This window comes from Salvelinus fontinalis, chromosome 26 (genome assembly GCF_029448725.1).
Source record: "Salvelinus fontinalis isolate EN_2023a chromosome 26, ASM2944872v1, whole genome shotgun sequence".
Taxonomy (NCBI): domain Eukaryota; kingdom Metazoa; phylum Chordata; class Actinopteri; order Salmoniformes; family Salmonidae; genus Salvelinus; species Salvelinus fontinalis.
Genome location: NC_074690.1, coordinates 45030443 through 45052253, shown reverse-complemented (window position 1 = coordinate 45052253; position 21811 = coordinate 45030443). Strand labels below are relative to the sequence as shown.

The window sequence follows — 21811 nt, the reverse complement described above, 5'->3', positions numbered from 1 at the left end:
CTAGCCATTAGCTCAGTGCGAATGTTGCCTGTGATCCATGGCGTCTGTTTGGGGTATGTACGGTCACTGGGGGGACGACGTCATTGATGCACTTATTGATGAAGCCAGTGACTCGTGATGTACTCCTCAATGCCATCGGAAGAATCACGGAACATATTCCAGTCTGTGCTCGCAAAACAGTCCTTTAGCTTAGCATCTGCTTCATCTGACCACTTTCTTATTGACCGAGTCACTGTGGCATGTCAAGAAGCTGTTTAAACAGCATGTTCATTACACAGGTGCACCTTGTGTTGGGACAATAAAAGGCCACTCTAAATGTGAAGATTTGTCACACCACTCAATGCCACAGATGTCTCAAGTTTTAACAGGAGGGTCTTGACATGACTGCAGAAAGGCATTGTAACCAACTTCAGTGGGCAAATGCTCACCTTTGATGGCCATTGGCACGCTGGAGAAGTGTGCTCTTCATTGATGAATTCCGGTTTCAACTGTACTGGGCAGATGGCAGACAGTGTGTATGGCGTTGTGTGGGCGAGCGATTTGCTGATGTCAGCGTTATGAACAGAGTGCCACATGGTGGCGGTGGGGTTATGGTATGGGCAGGCATAAGCTACGGACAACAAACACAATGCATTTTATCGGTGGCAATTTGAATGCACAGAGGAACAGTGATGAGATCCTGAGGCCCATTTTCGTGCCATTCATCGGCCGCCATTACCTCTGTACACCAATTCCTGGAAGCTGCAAATGTCCCAGTTCTTCCATGGTCTGCATACTCACCAGCCATGTCACTTATTGAGCATGTTTGGGATGCTTTGGAATCGTCAACATTCCACAGACTACAGTCAACAACCTGATCAACTCTATGCGAAGGAGATGTGTGAGGCAAATGATTGTCACACCAGATACTGACTGGTTTTCTGATCCACATCCATACCTTTTTTAAAAAGGTATCTATGACCAACAGATGTATATCAGTATTCCCAATTGACTGGTATCCTTATATGCACTGTAACTCAGTATAATCTTTGAAATTGTTGCATGTTGCGTTTTATATTTTTTGTTCTGTGTACATACTATATATCTTCCGTGAGTCATATCTGTTGCATTTGTTTAAGGAGATGTGAGATGGAGGTGAAACAGGGGTGTTGATCTGTCCTGTTGTTAGCAGCACGTGGCTCTGCTATGACTCCTGTGGGTAGCAAGGTGCATGGTTTGAACACGCACACACACATAAAAAATACCTACAGTAGCAATATTTCTCTCTCTCTCGCTCTCTCTCTCCCTATATATATATATTTCACTTTTTTCCAGTTTGGAAAGTAGGCAGAATTTAAACTGCCTCAGTTGCTATGCAAATAGCCAGGTGTTCGGTCTGCTTCCCTCTCATTTCTCTTTCCCGCTCTCCGCCTCCTCCCCCATCTCTTTGTTCTTTATTTGTCTCTTGCTTACCTTCTCTGTTTCTCTAGAAGTGTCGAGTTCAATTCAATTTTAATTTAACGGCTTTATTGGCATGGGAATCATTTGTTAACACTGACAAAGCAAGTGAACTAGATAATAAACGGAAGTGAAATAAACAATAAAAATGAACAGTAAACATTACACTCACAGAAGTTCCTAAAGACATTTCAAATGTCATATTATGTCTATATACAGTGTTGTAACGATGTGCAAATACTTACATTTCAAAAGGGAAAATAAAAATGGATTTACAATGGTATTTACAATGGGGTTTGTTCTTCACTGGTTGCCTTTTTCTTGTGGCAACAGGTCTCAAATCTTGCTGCTATGATGTCACACTGTGGTATTTCACCCAGTAGATATGGGAGTTTATCAAAATTGGGTTTGTTTTCGAATTCGTTGTGGATCTGTCTAATCTGAGGGAAATATGTGTCTCTAATATGGTCATACTAGAGCTCAGTTTCCACCTCATTTTGTGGGCAGTGTTCACATAGTTCACATGTCTTCTCTTGATAGCCAGGTCTGCCTACGGCGGCCTTTCTCAATAGCAAGTCTCTGTCGCTCTTTCCTTTCTTCCTATTTCTCTCTTAATCTCTACCTCCACCCCCTCTCTCGTCCTCCCTCGCGATCTCCCTCCCTCCTCTACCTCTCTACCTGTTCACCTGCCTATGTAGAAGAGAGGCAGGAACAGCCAAGAGGCAACAGGTTGCATAAGAGACGTGTTAATGTGTTTGTATATCAGTTGAACCAGTCCAGACTGTCTGCTCTCTGTCTCTCTGGCACCCATACACATCCTTCAGTTTTTCCTCTACCTTACTGAATTGATATGCTTTGAACCCATTAATATCAACCACCAGGGGACTGTCAAGTTATAGTCAAATACTGTATGGAAAATGTTATTTACCATTGACAATTTGTTCTATTCAGCAGTTCAAAAAGAACAGTTTTGAAATGTGTATTTTTTGCAATTGGATGAAATGGCAGTTAAAATGACTAAATGGTGAGCCTCTGGTGTATTGTTGACTAAACCATGTCCTTGTGGTATTTCACGGAAAACTTTGATTTTACATGAATGACTCGGGCGAAAGATATGTGAAACCCAACGAATTCACAATCAAAGGTTCTGAACATGAAACAGGACTCACACTGCTGTGACAAAGATGAGTTGAAATCAGCCGTCCACTCCAGACCGGAATTTGGAAATTGGATGTGTGTGTATGTGCATGTGCGTGTGTGCGCGGTGTGAGATGTAGTGTGATTGAGTTGAAGAGCTAGTTTGTCTGATGTGGTTACTGTCTGCTATGTCTTTAATGTATTACCCGACACACACACACAAATAGGAGGGTTATGATGCCAGTTGTAATAAAGTCATATATTGTTGGTTTCTCAAATGACTACCTCGCCTGGTTCACCAACTACTCTCAGACAGAGTTCAGTGTGTCAAATCGGAGGGCCTGTTGTCCGGACCTCTGGCAGTCTCTATGGGGGTGCCACAGGGTTCAATTCTCGGGCCAACTCTTTTCTCTGTATACATCAATGATGTTGCTCTTGCTGCTGGTGATTCTTTGATCCACGCATATGCATATGACACCATTCTGTATACTTCTGGCCCTTCTTTTGACACTGTGTTAACTAACCTCCAGACAATCTTCAATTCCATACAACTCTCCTCCCGTGGCTTCCAACTGCTCTTAGATGCAAGTAAAACTAAATGCATGCTTTTCAACCGATCACTGCCTGCATCTGCCCCCCGTCTAGCATCACTACTCTGGACGGTTCTGACTTAGAATATGTGGACAACTACAAATACCTAGGTGTCTGGTTAGACTGTTAACTCTCCGTCCAGACTCACATTAAGCATCTCCAATCCAAAATTAAATCTAGAATCAACTTCCTATTTCGCAACAAAGCATATTTCACTCACGCTGCCAAACATACGCTCGTAAAACTGACTATCCTACCGGTCCTTAACTTCGGCGATGTCATTTACAAAATAGCCTCCAACACTCTACTCAGCAAACTGGATGCAGTCTATCACAGTGCCATCCGTTTTGTCACCAAAGCCCCATATACTACCCACCACTACGACCTGTATGCTCTCGTTGGCTGGCTCTCGCTTCATATTCGTCGCCAAACCCAGTGGCTCCAGGTCATCTTTAAGTCTTTGCTAGGTAAAGCCCCGTCTTATCTCAGCTCACTGGTCACCATAGCAGCACCAACCCGTAGCACGCGCTCCAGCAGGAATATTTCACTGGTCAACCCCAAAGCCATTTCCTCCTCTGGCTGTTTTTCTTTCCATTTCTCTGCTGCCAATGACTGGAACGAAATGCAAAAATCACTGAAGCTGGAGACTCATATCCTCACTAACTTTAAGCATCAGTTGTCAGAGCAGCTTACAGATCATTGCACCTGTACATAGCCCATCTGTAAATAGCCCACCCAACTACCTCATCCCCATACTGTTTTTTTTTTTTTCTCCTTTGCACCCCAGTATCTCTAATTTCACATTCATCTTCTGCACATCTATCACAGTGTATAATTGCTAAATTGTAATTATTTTGCCACCATGGCCTATTTCTTGCCTTACCTCCCTAATCTTACTTCATTTGCACACATTGTGTATAGACTTTTCTATTGCGTTATTGGACTGTACGTTTGTTTATTCCATGTATAACTCTATGTTGTTGTTGATGTCGCACTGCTTTACTTTATCTTGGTCAGGTCGCAGTTGTAAATGAGAACTTGTTCTCAACTGGACTACCTGGTTAAATAAAGGTGAAATATTTTTTTTTTTTTTTTAAAGCATGAATCAGGTCATCTTATACCGTTTACCGGATTGACCGGTTCTACCTCATGAGGCAGAAACTGGTATACACACATGGAACAGTGGCTTCTTGTAAACAAACCTGTCTCTATGCCTCAGACAATGGCACTGTGCGTGCATGCATGGGTGTGTGCGTTCGTAAGTGTCATACAGTACCAGTAACCAAAAAAGTGTTAAACAAATCAAAATATATGATATATTTGAGATTCTTCAAAGTAGCCACCCTTTGCCTTGTTGCACACTCTTGTCATTCTCTCAACCAGCTTCATGAGGTAGTCACCTGGAATGCATTTAAATGAAGGTCAGTTAACTTATAACAAGGCACACCTGTTAATTGAAATGCATTCCAGGTGACTGCCTCATGATGCTGGTTGAGAGAATGCCAAGAGTGTGGAAAGCTGTAATCAAAGCAAAGGGTAGCTATTTGAAGAATCTCAAATATAAAATATGTTTTGATGTATTTAACACTTTTTTGGATACTGCATGATTCCATATGTGTTTATTCATAGTTCTGATATCTTCACTATTATTCTACAATGTAGAAGATAGTCAAATAAAGAAAAACCCTTGAATGAGTAGGTGTGTCCAAACTTTTGACTGCTACTGTAAATGCAGTGTTGAGGCAGGATTTTGTGTGTGCACAGGTTGAGCACTCTTGGCAGGGGAATTCTTACCAGAGGTGTGTAGCCCAATGCAAACTCTAATCAATATTGTTCTAACCACTGTGATTACATGTGTGTTCTCTGTACAGGTCTATGCAGTGGGAGGGTATGACGGTCAGAGTCGTCTGAGCAGTGTGGAGTGCTATGACTCCTTCTCTAACCGCTGGACAGAGGTGGCTCCCATGAAGGAGGCGGTCAGTTCTCCGGCCGTGTCCAGCTGTGCTGGGAAGCTCTTTGTCATCGGGGGAGGGCCCGATGACAACACTTGCTCTGATAAGGTGGGTAAGACCCATAGGGTACATCATACACACGGATAACTGGCGAAGATGCACCATTACCTTTCGCAGATACACCACACATGTTAGATAAACATGGATAATAGAGGAGGTTTGATTACACATCTACACCATACCTTTTAGATCCCAGTAATGAATGAATGTTGTTAACTTACCTTTACTGTCCTTATTTGTCATTCGAGAGGAAATTCTTTCCCCAAGTTCATAACAGTTACACTTATACAGCACATCAACAGCCCTCTGTCTCCACCACCGCCATCACCGCCCCTCCCCTTATGCATTCATAACAGGAAACAGGGAATCTGATTTTGGAATCAAGTGCTTGTGAGATTTGCGCCTACCCTGCACCTCGATCCAACAACACTGTCTAATAACCCAGACTGACATTACAACACACGGGTTGAATAAGGTGGAGGTTTATTCAGATCAAGTGCAGCGAGTGATACCGGAGTCAGATGAGTCAAACCATGGCAATATTTTTAATGAGCTTTAATGAGACACCTTTTATAGTTCATCCGTTGTCATTGGAGGTGTTGTGACATCAGACAGAGAGCAATATCACCACACCTGCCTATAGTTGGAGGGAGGACGGAGGACTAGGGAAGGTATATCATCACACCTCCCTATAATTGGAGGGAGGACGGAGGACTAGGGAAGGTATATCATCACACCTCCCTATAGTTGGAGGGAGGACGGAGGACTAGGGAAGGTATATCATCACACCTCCTTATAGTTGGAGGGAGGACGGAGGGCTAGGGAATGGCCCTATAATTGGAGGGAGGATGGAGGACTAGGGAAGGTATATCACCACACCTACCTATAGTTGGAGGGAGGACGGAGGACTAGGGAATGGCCCTATAGCTCGAGGGAGGATGGAGGACTAGGGAAGGTATATCACCACACCTACCTATAGTTAGAAGGAGGACGGAGGACTAGGGAATGGCCCTATAGCTGGAGGGAGGATGGAGGACTAGGGAAGGTATATCACCACACCTACCTATAGTTAGAAGGAGGACGGAGGACTAGGGAATGGCCCTATAGCTGGAGGGAGGATGGAGGACTAGGGAAGGTATATCACCACACCTACCTATAGTTAGAAGGAGGACGGAGGACTAGGGAATGGCCCTATAGCTGGAGGGAGGATGGAGGACTAGGGAAGGTATATCACCACACCTACCTATAGCTAAATGGAGGTCTAGGGAAGGGCCACAGTGGTGGTCATAATGGATCAAATCCAATCCAATGTTATTGGTCACATACACATGGTTAGCAGAAATGCTTGTTATTCTAGTTCCGACAGTGCAGTAATATCTAACAAGTAATCTAAAAATTCCCCAACAACTAACTAATACCCACAAATTTAAAGGGGTGAATGAGAATATGTACATATAAGTATATGGATGACCGATGGCCAAGCAGCATAGGCAAGGTGCAATAGATGGTATAAAATACAGTATATACAGTTGAAGTCGGAAGTTTACATACACTTAGGTTGGAGTCATTAAAACTCGTTTTTCAACCACTCCACAAATTTTATGTTAACAAACTATAGTTTTGGCAAGTCGGTTAGGACATCTACTTTGTGCATGACACAAGGAATTTTTCCAGACAGATTATTTCACTTATAATTCACTGTATCACAATTCCAGTGGGTCAGAAGTTTACATAAACTAAGTTGACTGTGCCTTTAAACAAGCTTCTGATAGGCTAATGACATCATTTGAGTCAATTGGAGGTGTACACAGTGCACCTTTGCTTGACATCATGGGAAAATCAAAAGAAATCAGCCCAGACCTCAGAAAAAAATGTAGACCACAAGTCTGGTTCATCATTGGGAGCAATTTCCAAACGCCTGAAGGTACCACGTTCATCTGTACAAACAATAGTACGCAAGTATAAACACCATGGGACCACGCAGCCGTCATACCGCTCAGGAAGGAGACGCGTTCTGTCTCCTAGAGATGAACGTATTTGGTGCGAAATGTGCAAATCAATCCCAGAACAACAGCAAAGGACCTTGTGAAGATGCTGGAGGAAACGGGTACAAAAATATCTATATCCACAGTAAAACGAGTCCTATATCGACATAACCTGAAAGGCCGTTCAGCAAGGAAGAAGCCACTGCTCCAAAACCGCCATAAAAAAAGCCAGACTACGGTTTGCCACTGCACATAGGGACAAAGATCATACTTTTTGGAGAAATGTCCTCTGGTCTCCTGAAACAAAAATAGAACTCTTTGGTCATACTGACCATCGTTATGTTTGGAGGAAAAAGGGGTAGACTTGCCAGCCGAAGAACACCATCCCAACCATGAATTACGGGGGTGGCAGCATCATGTTGTTAGGGTGCTTTGCTGCAGAAGGGACTGGTACACTTCACAAAATAGATGGCTTCATGAGGTAGGAAAATGGCAAATTATGTGGATATATTGAAGCAACATCTCAAGACATCAGTCAGGAAGTTAAAGCTTGGTTGCAAATGGGTCTTCCAAATGGACAATGACCCCAAGCATACTTCCAAAGTTGTGGCAAAATGGCTTAAGGACAACAAAGTCAAGCGGCCATCACAAAGCCCGGACCTCAATCCTATAGAAAATGTGTGAGCAGAACTGAAAAAGCGTGTGCGAGCAAGGAGGCTTACAAACCTGACTCGGTTACACCACCTCTGTCAGGAGGAATCCAAAATTCACCCAACGTATTGTGGGAAGCTTGTGGAAGGCTACCCGAAATGTTTGACCCAAGTTAAACAATTTATAGGCATTGCTACCAAATACTAATTGAGTGTATGTAAACTTCTGACCCACTGTGAATGTAATGAAAAAAATAAAAGCTGAAATAAATAATTTTCTTTACTGTTATTCTGACATTTCACATTCAGAAATGGCGCTGTTGCGCCTTCTTCACCACACTGTCTGTGTGGGTGGACCATTTCAATTTGTCTGTGATGTGTGCGCCCAGGAACTTAACTTTTCACCTTCTCCACTGCCGTCCCTTCCATGTGGATAGTGGGGTGCTTCCTCTGCTGTTTCCTGAAGTCCATGATCATCTCCTTTGTTTTGTTGACGTTGAGGCAGCACGGAATACAGTGAGGTTAGATTAAACAATATATTAGTGATATTATGTCTTGAATATTCCCCATTTTAGCTTATACTGTTAGAAATGTGTGGCCGTTATTTAAAGGAGAAGCTTTAAGTTTGAGGACACACAAAGACTGAATGTATTGGTGGCAGGCATTTGCCAGAGGATAAAGACATGAGTGAAATTAGAGCCTTAGAATTTAGTCGATACAAAATAGTATGGTTTGAGAGACTGTTAGATTAGACAGTTGTCTTGAACATACGCTTTTACTGTATATCAAATTTACAGAGAGCAGACAGGGCTTTCCACAGACATGCAGGATGTTGTGTTTATCTACTGTAATGAACTATGCAGACTGCAAACAGCCTTTGTTGGCTAGGTGGCTGGAGTCCGGATGTTAACCGAACTCAAAATCGAGGACAATCATATCTCCTGGAATTAGAGTGGCAGTAGGGTTTCTCTATTCTCTTCTTTGAACCACTGGTGGTGTCTGATACATGCACACAGACACAGACAACAAAGGCTGCAGTGTCTCTGTCTCTGAGTCTGTCTGAGTCTCAGGTAGCACAGGGATCACACATGGGCTGGGTTCTAATTGTTGAATAGCTTTATATCTCATTATCCTGTGTATTCCCAGCAAACATGTCCACATTGGCACGATGTTGGCCAGAGGCAGGCTAAAATGTTGGCCCATGTAGGCTGCCAATATTGGGCCAAAGCGCCTTTGTTCATCGACTCAACGCTGGCCCCCAAGGCATTGAGTGTGGCCCAGTATGGCCCAGTGTTGGCAGCCCATATTAGGGGAAGACAGCCCTCACTTTGCCTGAACAAAGCTTTTCCCAGCAAACATACCCACATTGGCCCAATGCGGACTAAAATATTGGCCCCATGTAGGCTGCCCACATTGGGCCGATGCTCTTTTTCTATTTAATATGAATGTATTTATTTCTATAATTTATTCATTACAATTTAGTTCAATGCATAAATTGCATAGTTTTCAAGCCTTAAAGTTATATAAGGAACATTGATACATTGTATCAGAAATACAACCAAGTTGTTACTATCCTGCATATATTTTTACAAGAGTGTAGTTGGGTAATATTTATCATATACAGTGCATTCGGAAAGTATTCAGACTCCTTGACTTTAAAACATCCCACAGCATAATGCTGCCACCCCCATGCTTCACCGTAGGGATGGTGCCAGGTTTCCTCCAGATGTGATGCTTGGCATTCAGGCCAGAGTTCAATCTTGTTTTTTTTGGAGTCCTTTTAGTGCCTTTTGGCAAACTCCAAGCGGGCTGTCATGTGCCTTTTACTGAGGAGTGGCTTCCATCTGGCCACTCTACCATGAAGGCATTTGGTCACCTCCCTGACCAAGGCCCTTCCCCCCCTGATTACTCAGTTTGGCCAAGATGCCAGCTCTAGAAAGAGTCTTGGTGGTTCCAAACTTCTTCCATTTAAGAATGATGGAGACCACTGTGTTCATGAGGACCTTCAATGCTGCAGAATCTTTTTGGTACCCTTCCCCAGATCTGTGCCTCGACACTATCCTCTATGGACAATTCCTTCAACCTCATGGCTTGGTTTTTGCTCTAAAATGCACTGTCAACTGTGGAACCTTATATAGACAGGTGTGTGCCTCTCCAAATCTTGTCCAATCAATTAAATATTTCCTGTGACTCTGCCTCAAAACCAAATGTTTACCTGGCCCGCCACTCCAGCCTGGACTTGATCAGCCTTTATGACCAGGTCCACCTATAGGCAGCAGTGCCCACCTTCGCCAAGACCCTAAAGGACATCGCCCATCAACCGCAACCCCAACACCTCACACAGGAGCAACAGATCAACAGACACCCCGCCCAGACCAGCGAGACACTCTTCCAGACCTGCGGGACCACAGCACCACCAGCCACACCCCCCCCCCAACCAACCAATCACCCCCCCCCCCCCCCCCCTAAACCAACCATGCCCAAACCATGCCCAAACCCCATATAGTTCCCCTCAGATCAGACCTATGCCCTGCCTGCCTACCCCATGCCCCCCACTCCTGCAAAGAGGGCCTCAACATGAAAGTCACACATACGCCCAGGCTGTGAGTAGGCATACAGGCCCAACCCCCATGCGTACACTAGCCTAAGCCAATGGCATGTACCAGCTGCTCAGCAGGCTCTGCTCACACTTACTGGTCTGAGGTCAAGCCATACGACTAACAACATTGGACACTTTATGGAACACAAAGCCTTCGCCGTCTCATCCTGGCCTGAGGTCATCTGCCTTTGGCCTAAAGAGCAGGAACTTGGACTTCTCCAAAGAAATCAGAAATACAGACATTGTCATCCTACAAGAAACATGGTATAGAGGAGATGGACCCACTGGTTGTCCTCTAGGTTACAGAAAGCTGGTAGTCCCATCCACCAAACGACCAGGTGTGAAACGGAAGGGACTCAGGGGCACCCGAAAAGCAGCACCTAAAATTGATAAAAGGGGAAGGGAAAGAAAGGAGGAAAAGGGGGAGGTAAGAGAGATGGAGGGTTTTGCCTCAAGCCTACACAGTGTCTCGGGCCAGATGCAGACCACAGAACAACATTTGCATATCTTGCCTTAAATTCCAGCGCTAACTGACATCAACTGACAGAAATATTTCAGCATTTAAGTCAAATAAAAAACATGAGCTGGCGCACACCCAGAGAAAAGTTTTTTATGTTGAGGTGCTGTCTAACAGCGAATAAATTATAAGCTACAACAATAAAGAGAGTCGCGCACTCTTCAAGAAGGCACAGTGATGCCGAAACGTTGGTGATTTACCCAATAAATGACTGGGAGTGTATATATAGAGTGTGCGACTCTCTTTATTTTCATAGCATTTATATTAACCCAGGGATTTACACTGAGTGTACAAAACATTTGGAACACCTTCCTAATATTGAGTTGCACCCCCCGTTTGCCCTCAGAACAGCCTCAATTTGTCCCCATGGACTACAAGGTGTCGAAAGCGTTCCACAGGGATGCTGGCCCATGTTGACTCCGATGCTTCTCACAGTTGTGTCAAATTGGCTGGATGCCCTTCGGGTTGTTGACCGTTCTTGATGTACGTGAAAAGGGAAAGGAGAGCCGCTCGCTCCAGGAGCTCAGATGCAATAATTGAATAACCGACGTTTCGACAGACAAGCTGTCTTCATCAGGCTGTTATGACCGTACTTGATACACACGGGAAACAGTCAGGCGTTAAAAGCCCAGCAGCAACACACTCAAAGTGGTGCACATGGCACCTACTACCATACCCCGTTCAAAGGCGCTTAAATTTTTTGTCTTGCCCATTCACCCTCTGAATGGCACACATACACAATCCATGTCTCAATTCTCTCAAGGCTTCAAGATCCTTCTTTAACCCGTCTCCTCCCCTTCATCTAACACTGATTGAAGTGGATAAAACAGGTGACATCAATAAGGGATCACCTGGTCAGTCTAAGTCATGGAAAGAGCAATGTATAAATCTGTTTCTTAGTGTTTCACCCAGATGCACATACAGTAGACAAGAAATGCTGTACTTCATAAGGTTCTCATGCATTATGTTCTGAGTCCAATGATCCTTTCAAAGCTATGTTTCATTACCACACTTTTTTTCAAAGCAAAAAAAGAATCAATCAATCATGAATCACTCAATCCACGTGATCTCTCTAGGTCCAGTGCTACGATCCAGAGGCAGACACCTGGGCGCTAAGGGCAAACATCCCCATCGCTAAGCGCTGCATCACGGCGGTCTCCCTGAACAACCTGATCTACGTGTCAGGTGGTCTAACCAAGTCTATCTTCTGCTACGACCCGGCAGAGGACTACTGGATGCACGTGGTGCACACCTTCAGCAAGCAGGTACGGATGTCATTTATGGCACAGAGACACTGGAGATTCTGTTTCATTTCGACTTCAGAGCTGCTATGAGGTTTGCACATAACAATGGTCTATGAAGACAAATACAATGTTGAACTTACATGTTAACTGGAGCTTTCTGATTTCACAAAATTACGTTGTTTCTGTTTTGTCAAAGCCCCTGGTAAGTCAACTGTGGTGAGGCATATTTCCCTGACTCTCTCTCGCTCTCTCTTGCTCTCTCCTTTCCCTCTCGCTCTTTCTCTCTCTGTCTCTCTCTCTCTCTCTCTCTCTCTCTCTCTCTCTCTCTCTCTCTCTCTCTCTCTCTCTCTCTCTCTCTCTCTCTCTCTCTCTCTGTCTCTCTCTCTCTCTCTCTCTGTCTCTCTCTCTCTCTCTCTGTCTCTCTCTCTGTCTCTCTGTCTCTCTCTCTCTCTCTGTCTCTCTCTCTCTGTCTCTCTCTCTGTCTCTCTCTCTCTCTGTCTCTCTCCAGGAGAGCTGTGGAATGTCGGTGTGTAATGGGAAGATCTTCATCCTGGGTGGGCGGGGTGAGAACGGCGAGGCCTCTGACACCATCCTGTGTTACGACCCGGCAACGGGCATCATCACTGGCGTGGCGGCCATGCCTCGCCCCATCTCTTACCACGGCTGTGTCACCATCCATCGTTACAACGAGAAGTTCCACCACCGGCCCTGACCACACAAACACACTCACAAACACACAGGCGTGTACATAAACATGCTTTAAAAGACATTCACTCACACACAAATATTCTTCAGACACGCGCTCTCTAAATGCACACACTCTCAACCCCTTTTTTTTCCTCTCAAGAAGCAACTCATTTAGAAATTCAGACCACCGCCCCAGTTTCAGTTTCACTTGTTTCCTTATTGTCCCGTGAAGCAACACTCTGTTGCTGGTATTCCTGCTATGCTACTCCAGATCCATCTATGCCTGCCAGTTGACTTTGTTAAGGTGGTTGTTCAATGGAAAACCAAACCACGGACTGGCTGGTATGCCTCCAGACACCACTATGTCTGTGTTTAGATAGAGCCTCCATGGAGCCAGTGGCAGGGTCAGATCAGAGCAGGCAGACATGCGCTAGGGTTGTGGTCGCGACATTTTGTCAGCCGGTGATGTTCGAGCAAATAACTGCCGGTATCACGGTAATTGAACCGTTAATTAACGTTAACACCTTTCACATCTTCTGGCTTCCACTCATAGCCTACACGCCACTGATGCAGACCTTTGGAATATATACATTTTTTAAAAGTCTTAATAAATCCATTTAATATGGCCTACCCCATCCCAATAAATCCATAATTTATTTTAGACCGGTCTAAAGAAACATGATATGAAGAAAATGTAGTTTGTATTTCAGAAGAACAGAAAAGCATACTCTGAGTTGTCCTTATGTTCGGCCCTGATCTGACTATGCCATATGGCTGTGGGCTACACTAGTTAATTTAGCAGACAAGATTTGCTTAGAATTCCATGGCATTATTTTACAGTATGAAGAATACAATAGCGGAATAAAATATAAATAATATTTTCTCAAAACGATTTCCGAGGGAGTGCGGTTAAACAAAGGAACAGGTCCTCCTATACTTCTTCATTTGGAATTATATATGCAACTTTAGTTGTGATTCAAACGTTGGGCTATGTGTTTTGATTTTTAATACATTCTAAGACTGCATGATGTGACTCTGATGTTTTTTTTTTAAGTCGCATGAAAGGCATTAGTTCTGCTGTGTTTCTTGTGCAACCTGCACACACTTCATCAGTCTCTCATTTACAATTTGACAAGCACTTGATAATATTCTCACCAGGCCTCGAATTTCCTGGCTGCATCCCCCTGGTGTGGCCGTAATGCCCCTTAAAAGAATCCATGCCTTGCGGCCATTGGCCATTGTGCCCTTGGGCTGAATAAAATATAATAATTATAATTCCCTTCTCCCGCCTGCCAATCGGCATGCTCCAAAGCAGCTCTAATGCTTTATTATCTTCCCCAAACTTGGAACTCACAAGCCGCCTATGTATGCCAGTTAGTTTTTACGCCGGTTGGAAAGGGGATTAATGTGCTTAATTCTAAGAAGTTATTTGACCACTTGAGTTGTAATACTAACCTTATCAAAACATATAGGCCTATGGGCTAGGCTACATTAGGTGTGCGACTCTGATTTGAAAAAGTCACAGAAAAAAGGCATGTACTGTTTCTTATCTTCCTGGGCACGCTGGGCATCGTTCACAAGTGATAATATTGTTATCAGACTATTACTTTTATCTTGTTTTTACTGTACATATACTAAATAATATATGTGTGAAATTAGTTTTGATTTTGAATTAACCATTATCATACACTTGTCTCAGAACAGTGGCAGGGGAAAGAATATGTGTCATCTATGCACTTAAATAGCGAATGGAGGACTCTTTTCCCGTGGTTAATTTTCATGCCAGCCAGGTAGGCTATACTCCTGTTGTAAAGAAAGCAATGTGCTTAATATTAAGAAAGTTGAGAAATAAATATATTAGGCCTAGTCTATAGTCTATAGAAAGCTGATGGGAGCCTCCTCTTTTTAGTAAAGGCCATCACTCTGTTTTCTCACGCAATTGCATAGCCTATAGAATTGTTGCGCAACATGAGCTCACAGGCTCTCATGAAGTGTTTGATTTGATTTTCCGATCACATTTGCATTGATGTCAGAGTGATTAGAGGGGCAATAGAGTGCTGAGCAGCAGGCAGTTAGCAAGTTTGGTAGGCTACTAATGACCACCAGTAGCATCAGAGCGCAGTTTTGGAGAAGCCTAGTTACCGCAACTAAACAGTCACGTGGAATTTGACTGCGGTCATGACTTGTGAATGGCGGTGCAGCGGTAATACGGTCACTGTAACAGCCCTAGACATGCCTAGCATCAGTGTGTAGGCCACATGCATTCTTGTGCCAGTAGCAGCTCCTCATCTCCTCTTCCTAAGAACCAGAGATTGTGCTCTTTGATGGACAGATAGAGACTATCTTTGATGGACTGATAGGGAGTCGTGATAGTGGATGAAACAAAGTGTAGCTTTTAGAGATGATCTCCATAATCTTCAAGTGTTCATGTGGACAAGTACTGACAGATTGTGAATTGTGATAGTGAACAGGAAAGCTTTGATTTGGACTTGAGAGAAATTCATAGGAATCTGCCACTGATTGACAAGGGGTGATACAGTGATTCTTAGAACCCAGTTTTAAAAGGCAATATGCATTCCAACAGTCTTAAAATGGCCTCCTCTTTCTTCGTAACCACTTGATAGTATCATGGAAATTGGAACAGTATCATGGAATGTATCAAGCACCTGGAAGCCAGAGGGTAGGAATGTGGTTCCATGACTTCAATTTTATATGTCGCTAAGCAGTGATTGTTTGGTATAAAACTAAACAAGCTGGCCTATGCTTATCCAAAAAACCATGTCCAAATAGAACGAAACGTCTTATTTTCATTGTCTTCTTTTGTCTCATTGCCACTAATTTCAAATGACATTCATTTTAGGAAGCTACCTCCTGCTGTGGTCTGAACTCTGATTCTGTGTTTCTCCTATTTCCTTTTCCTGTTAGAGGTTCCCTTACTTAATCTTTCCATATCATCTCTTTCCTCTTCTCATATCCTACCGCTTGTCACTGACACTGTCATCATAATTCCCTTTAATCTTTGCTGTACACACACACACACACACACACACACACACACACACACACACACACACACACACACACTGATTTTTTGTTGTTCAATTTATTAAATTATATTTGTTCTTTTTTACGGTTGGATATTTGTACTGATGTTATACCTTGTGCTTGGTGGTGTGCTTGTTTCTACATAGAGTTTAGATAGTTGATTTGGATGTGTGGGTGATTTAGTCAATATCAGCAGGGCCGTTTTCTAGCATTTTGGGGGCCCAACCGAGATTTGGTTTGCAGAGAGAAAATGTTCCATTATCTAAAGCTAATTTCATGCAGTTCTACACATTTTGCCATGGGTTGGGGGCCCAATAGCGGCCGCTTATGTCGCTTGTGCCTAGAACTGGCACTCGATATCAGATGCCTTAGTAGATGAAATATAAGTGAGTGGTATATTGGGTGATTTTTATTATATGTAAACCAGTTGTAGCTTTATATCATAATATTATGTTTACTATTGTGCTGCTTACCCAGTGGCCTTGCCTCATATATGCAAATTCTATAGAACTCTATGCCATACATAGACAATGGCACCTCTCACCTGTATACCCATACAATGTATAGCTCATGTACACAATGTAGCTCGGGGTAACCATGGAAACCTCCAGGTGTGTGTGCCTTTAGCTCTAACGAGCTGACACCTGTGTATTAACTCACAGGATATGATTGATTGGCAGGTGTGATGGTGGAAATTTTAAGTCTTGATTCTGGTCAGTAAAAGTCGCTTTTTACTTTTGGTGTCGTTAGAATAAGAGATGAATTGCTGTGAATTGATGTATTGCTGTGATACGGTGACGTTGAGGCCTTCTCTTTACCACATTTTTATTTAAATGTTCTGTCATCCTTGTTCGCATATGGTTTGTGTCTTTTTGGTGTTTTTTTTTTTGTATCCGAGAGCCCCAATTGTGCACTTTTACTATTATATCGCAATGTAAACATGATTTTTTATTTCCTTTTATTACTGTATCAGTAAATGACATTTGCTTTCATGTGACGTATGTAAGTGGAGTGAATGGAGCCTGTCAGCGCCTCATACTGGTCTGCCTGCTATTGCTGTGGTTCCCCACAAATAGCACAACTATAATATGAGAGATCAAGATCAACACAGGGAGAGAAAAAGAGGGGGGTAGAGGAACATGCACTCCATTATTGGGTGAAGGATAAGGAACGGTTTTGTTACTCAATTATGTTTTTACTAAACAAATCAAAGTGAAAGAAAATGTGAGGCATGTTAGCTTAATCTGCATTCCAGTGTTTTGTGTCATAGTTGAGCGAGAGAGACTTGTTGTTTCCTGTTGTTGTGGTGAATGCTGGGATTGTGTGTGTTGTTGACGAGTGATGCTTGTTTTTGACAGTCTGCCACAGGTAAGTTGTCTGCTCTATTTTGGATGACTCTCAAGGGTGATGGATGTAAATGCAGAGTTAGGCATTTGGCTCAGATCAAATCCCAGAGGTGAGATTTTGAACTGAGCTTTCATGGGAACTCTGGATTTGAACTATGGCCGTGATGAATTTGTATACAGCCTACAGTACTTGTGTACAAGATTAGGGCTAGTTCCACCTAGAGAATGCAATCCTTTGTGCCTGGAATAAGACACTATTGGATTAAAATCTGTCTTTCTGATATTAAGGAAACAGAACATTAAAGTATGTATGATGTGATATTCAAATCTCTCTTTCGCCTTGGTTCTTCTGTTTCTTCTGAAAATTTGCGTGGACTGTCTGGGCTGTAGTATGTCGGACTGTAATTGCTGACTTGTGTAAGTGAAGCATCAATAAAGTTATTCTCTATACCGAACGTGGTGTGCAGTTCTTATATGGCATATTGCAATACATTATAAAATACCATAGCTTAAAAACATCAGTGGCAGCAATACTATGGTATAGTGCAAATGTAGTAGATAAAACAAGCCATACATGTTGGAAATGTGAAACTATGCTGTCTTATAATCACAGTGATCAGAATAATGTAAAGATATTTACATGCCTGACTACCTGTCTACCACCCCCACTTACCAACAGACTGGAGCAGAGGAATTACACTAGTATTAAACACTATACAGGCTATTACATTGGTGTTTACCTGTCAATCATCTAAGGGAAGTGGCCTAGGGGAGAAGTTACACGGAAATGCCTTATCATATCAAAATACAGTGCATTTGGAAAGTATTCAGACCGTTTGACTTTTTACACATTGTGTTACGTTGCTGCTATAATGTTTCAGGTAAGACCCAGATGCAGATAACGTCGAACTAACAACAGTTTATTAATCCAACAGGGGCAGGCAGAAGACAGGTCAAGGGCAGGCAGGGGTCAGTAATCCAGATAGGTAGGCAAAGGTACAGGACAGCAGGCAGGCTCAGGGTCATGGCAGGCAGAAAAAAACGGGATAACGAACAATCGAGAGATAGGAACAGAGGGGAAAACGCTGGTAGGCTTGATGAAACAAAACGAACTGGCAACAGACAAACAGAGAACACAGGTATAAATACACAGGGGATAATGGGGAAGATGGGCGACACCTGGAGGGGGGTGGAGGAAATCACAAAGACAGGTGAAACAGATGAGGATGTGACAACGGCCTTATTCTTCATCAGAGTATAGACAGCTTGTCTGTCGAAACGTTGGTTATAGATTATTAAATTATTGCGTCTGAGCTCCTAGAGTGTGCGCCTCTCCTTTTCTTTTTTAAGTGTTCTACTTTGCTAGCCAATGCCTCACCTAAACAGGTGTGTGTTTCTTTCGCCTACAAATTCAATTGATTGGACATGATTTGGAAAGGCACACACCTGTCTCTATAAGTTGACAGTGCATGTCAGAGCAAAACCAAGCCATGAGGTCAAAGGAATTGTCTGTAGAGCTCCGAGACAGGATTCTGTTGATGCACAGATCTGGGGAGGGCCTTGGTCAGGGTAGTAACCTGATGGTCACTCTGACAGAGCTCCAGAGTTCCTCTGTGAAGATAGGAGAACCTTCCAGAAGGACCACCATCTCTGCAGCACTCCACCAATCAGGCCTTTATGCTAGAGTGGCCAGATGGAAACCACTCGTCAGTAAAAGGCACATGACAGCCCACTTTGAGTTTGCCAAAAGACACCTAAAGACTCTCAGACCATGAGAAACAAGAATCTCTGGTCTGATGAAACCAAGATTGAACTCTTTGGCCTGAATGCCAAGCGTCACGTCTGGAGGTGGCAGCATCATGCTGTGCGGATGTATTTCAGCCTCAGGGACTGGGAGACTAGTCAGGATCGAGGGAAAGATTAAATTAGCAAAATACAGAGAGATCCATGATGAAAACCTACTCCAGAATGCTCAGGACCTCAGACTGGGGCAAAGGTTCACCTTCCAACAGGACAACGACCCTAAGCACACAGCCAAGACAACGCAGGAGTGGCTTCGGGACAAGTCTCTGAATGTACTTGAGTGGCCCAGCCAGAGCCCGGACTTGAACCTGATCGGACATCTCTGGAGAGACTTGAAAATACCTGTGCAGCGACGCTCCCCATCCAACCTGACATAGCTTGAGAGGATCTGCAGAGAAGAATGAAGAAACTCCCCAAAAACAGGTGTGCCAAGCTTGAAGCGTCATACCCAAGAAGACTCAAGGCTGTAATCGCTGACAAAGGTGCTTCAACAAAGTACTGAGTAAAGGGTCTGAATATTTATGTAAATGTGATATTTCAGTGTTTTATCATTTATAATGTTTTAAAAACCTGTTTTTGCTTTTTCATTAAGGTGGCATTGCTTGTAGATTGATGAGAGAAAAAAACGAACAATTTAATCCGTTTTAGAATACGGCTGTAACGTCACAAAATGTGGAAAAGGCGAAGGGGTCTGAATACTTTCTGAATGCGCTGTACATCTGAAAACAAATGAATAACAACAACAAGGGTGCTTAAACACCAATATTCGGGAGAATAATTCCACTACTTTGGGAAACGTCTATTGTGGCTTCATACTTTATTCATGAGTTTCTGGTTTGTTCTTTTCAATTTCACATGCTACACACGTGAACGCATATGTTGCCAAACCAAGATGTTGTTTCACTGAATGGATGTTTACTCTCATGGGGAACCATCTGTTGTGCTGGCAGTCGGGAGGTTGGCTACAACAGGGGGCGTGATGATGGAGTTTATGAAGTTGTCTGATCTCAGGTCAGTTTTTGAGTCCCATCCAGCCCAGAGCCATCTTGACTCTGATCCACCCTAACCCTCACTGCTATAACCCCCTAGGATAGGTTAAAGGTAATCTGATCCTAGATATGTTCCTACGGTGTTTATATGTTTGCAGCAGAGCGAGGTGATGGTTTCTCTTTTATTTCAAGGGGGAATGGAAGGATAGATCATGAGCAGTGGTATGGCATAATTCCAGACTGTGTTTAGGGCCTAAGAGATTGGTCTCAGTTATCTTGTAGACAAGACAAACTATCCACGGTGGATCAACAACAAACATACATCAGTTCTGCAAAGATTGTATCTATATCGATTCCATATTTTAGTATGCAAATTCTATTCTGTTTCACTTTTGTGGGGTGTGGGTGGGAAGTAGTGCTTGACTTGGACTGAAATAGGTGCCGGTAGTAATTTTCATGTGCTGTAACAGTTGATTTTTAGGCACAGGTACTCTGCAATACTGTTAAAGCAATATTTTATAAGAGGTATTCAATCATATATCTTCACTGAACATAAACATAGATCTAGCATACTCTGTGTACTCAACCTTGAGAGGTGGTGCCAGGACAGAAGGTTATCTATTTAGCAAAATGTCATTCTGTTCAAATCAAAATCAAGCGCCGAACACAATAGGTGTAGACTGAACCGCGAAATGCTTGGTTGCGAGCCCTTCCCAACAATGCAGAGTAAAAAAAGAATAATCAAAAGAAAAATAGTAACACAAGAGGAATAGAATACAAATGTATGGAGCTATATACAGGGAGAACCAGTACCAGGTCAATGTGCTGGGGTATAAGGTATTAGTGTTAAATATATACAGTACATGAAGGCAGGGTATAGTGACTAGGCATCAGGAGAGATAATATTTAGAATAAAATAAAGAACAGTGTAGCAACACCATATGATGAGTGTAAAATAGTTTGTGTGTATGTGTGTTTGTGTTGAGTTGGTATGTGTGTGTGTATGTGTGTTTGTGTTGTATGAAGTGTCAGTGTATGAAGTGTCAGTGTAATGTGAGTGTGCGTGTGCGTGGGCATATAGTCAGTGCAAGATAGGGTCAGTGTAGATAGTCCGGGTAACCATTAATTTACTATTTAGTAGTCCTATGGCTATTTAGCAGTCTTATGGCTTGGGGCTAGAAGCTGTCTCGGAGCCTGTTGGCCGGAGAGTCGATGCTTCGGTACTGTATTCCGGACAATAGCAGAGTGGACAATCTATGGCTTGGGAGGCTGGAGTCTTTGGAAATTTCTCGCGCCTTCCTCTGTCACCGACTGATATAGAGATCCTGGATGGCAGGGAGCTTGGCCTCATTGATGTACTGGGCTGTCTGCACCACCTTCTATAGCACTTTGTGGTCGAGGGTGGTGCATTTGCCATACTAAGCTGTGATGCAGCCTGTCAATATGCTCTCAAAGGTGCAGCTGTAGAATTTTTTGAGGATCCGAGGGCCCATGCCATATCTTTACAGCCTCACGAGGGGGAAGGGGCGCTGTCGTGTCATCTTCATGACTGTGCGGGTTTGTGTAGATCATGTTAAGTCCTTAGTGATGTGGACGCCAAGGAACTTGAAGCTCTCGACCCACTCAACTACAGCCCCTGCGATGTGGATAGGGGCGTGCTCTCCCCTCTTTCTCCTGTAGTCCACGATTAGCTCCTTGGTCTTACTGACGGAGGGGGGAGGTTGTTGCCATGGCACACAGCAAAGTCTCTGACCTCCTCCTTGTAGGCT

General features: G+C 43.4%; 1 protein-coding gene across 1 annotated transcript in view; it reads left to right on the top strand.

Moving 5' to 3' along the window:
• The window catches only part of LOC129824435 (kelch-like protein 24), a 38507-nt gene extending 20802 nt beyond the window's left edge, over positions 1 to 17705 (top strand). Inside the window, exons 6-8 of the mRNA XM_055884086.1 lie at positions 5037 to 5225; positions 12005 to 12193; positions 12681 to 17705. Of these exons, the coding sequence (XP_055740061.1) occupies positions 5037 to 5225; positions 12005 to 12193; positions 12681 to 12884 (582 nt within the window). The 3' untranslated portion in view covers positions 12885 to 17705. The remainder of the gene's footprint in view (positions 1 to 5036; positions 5226 to 12004; positions 12194 to 12680) is intronic.
• Positions 17706 to 21811: the final 4106 nt, after the last annotated feature.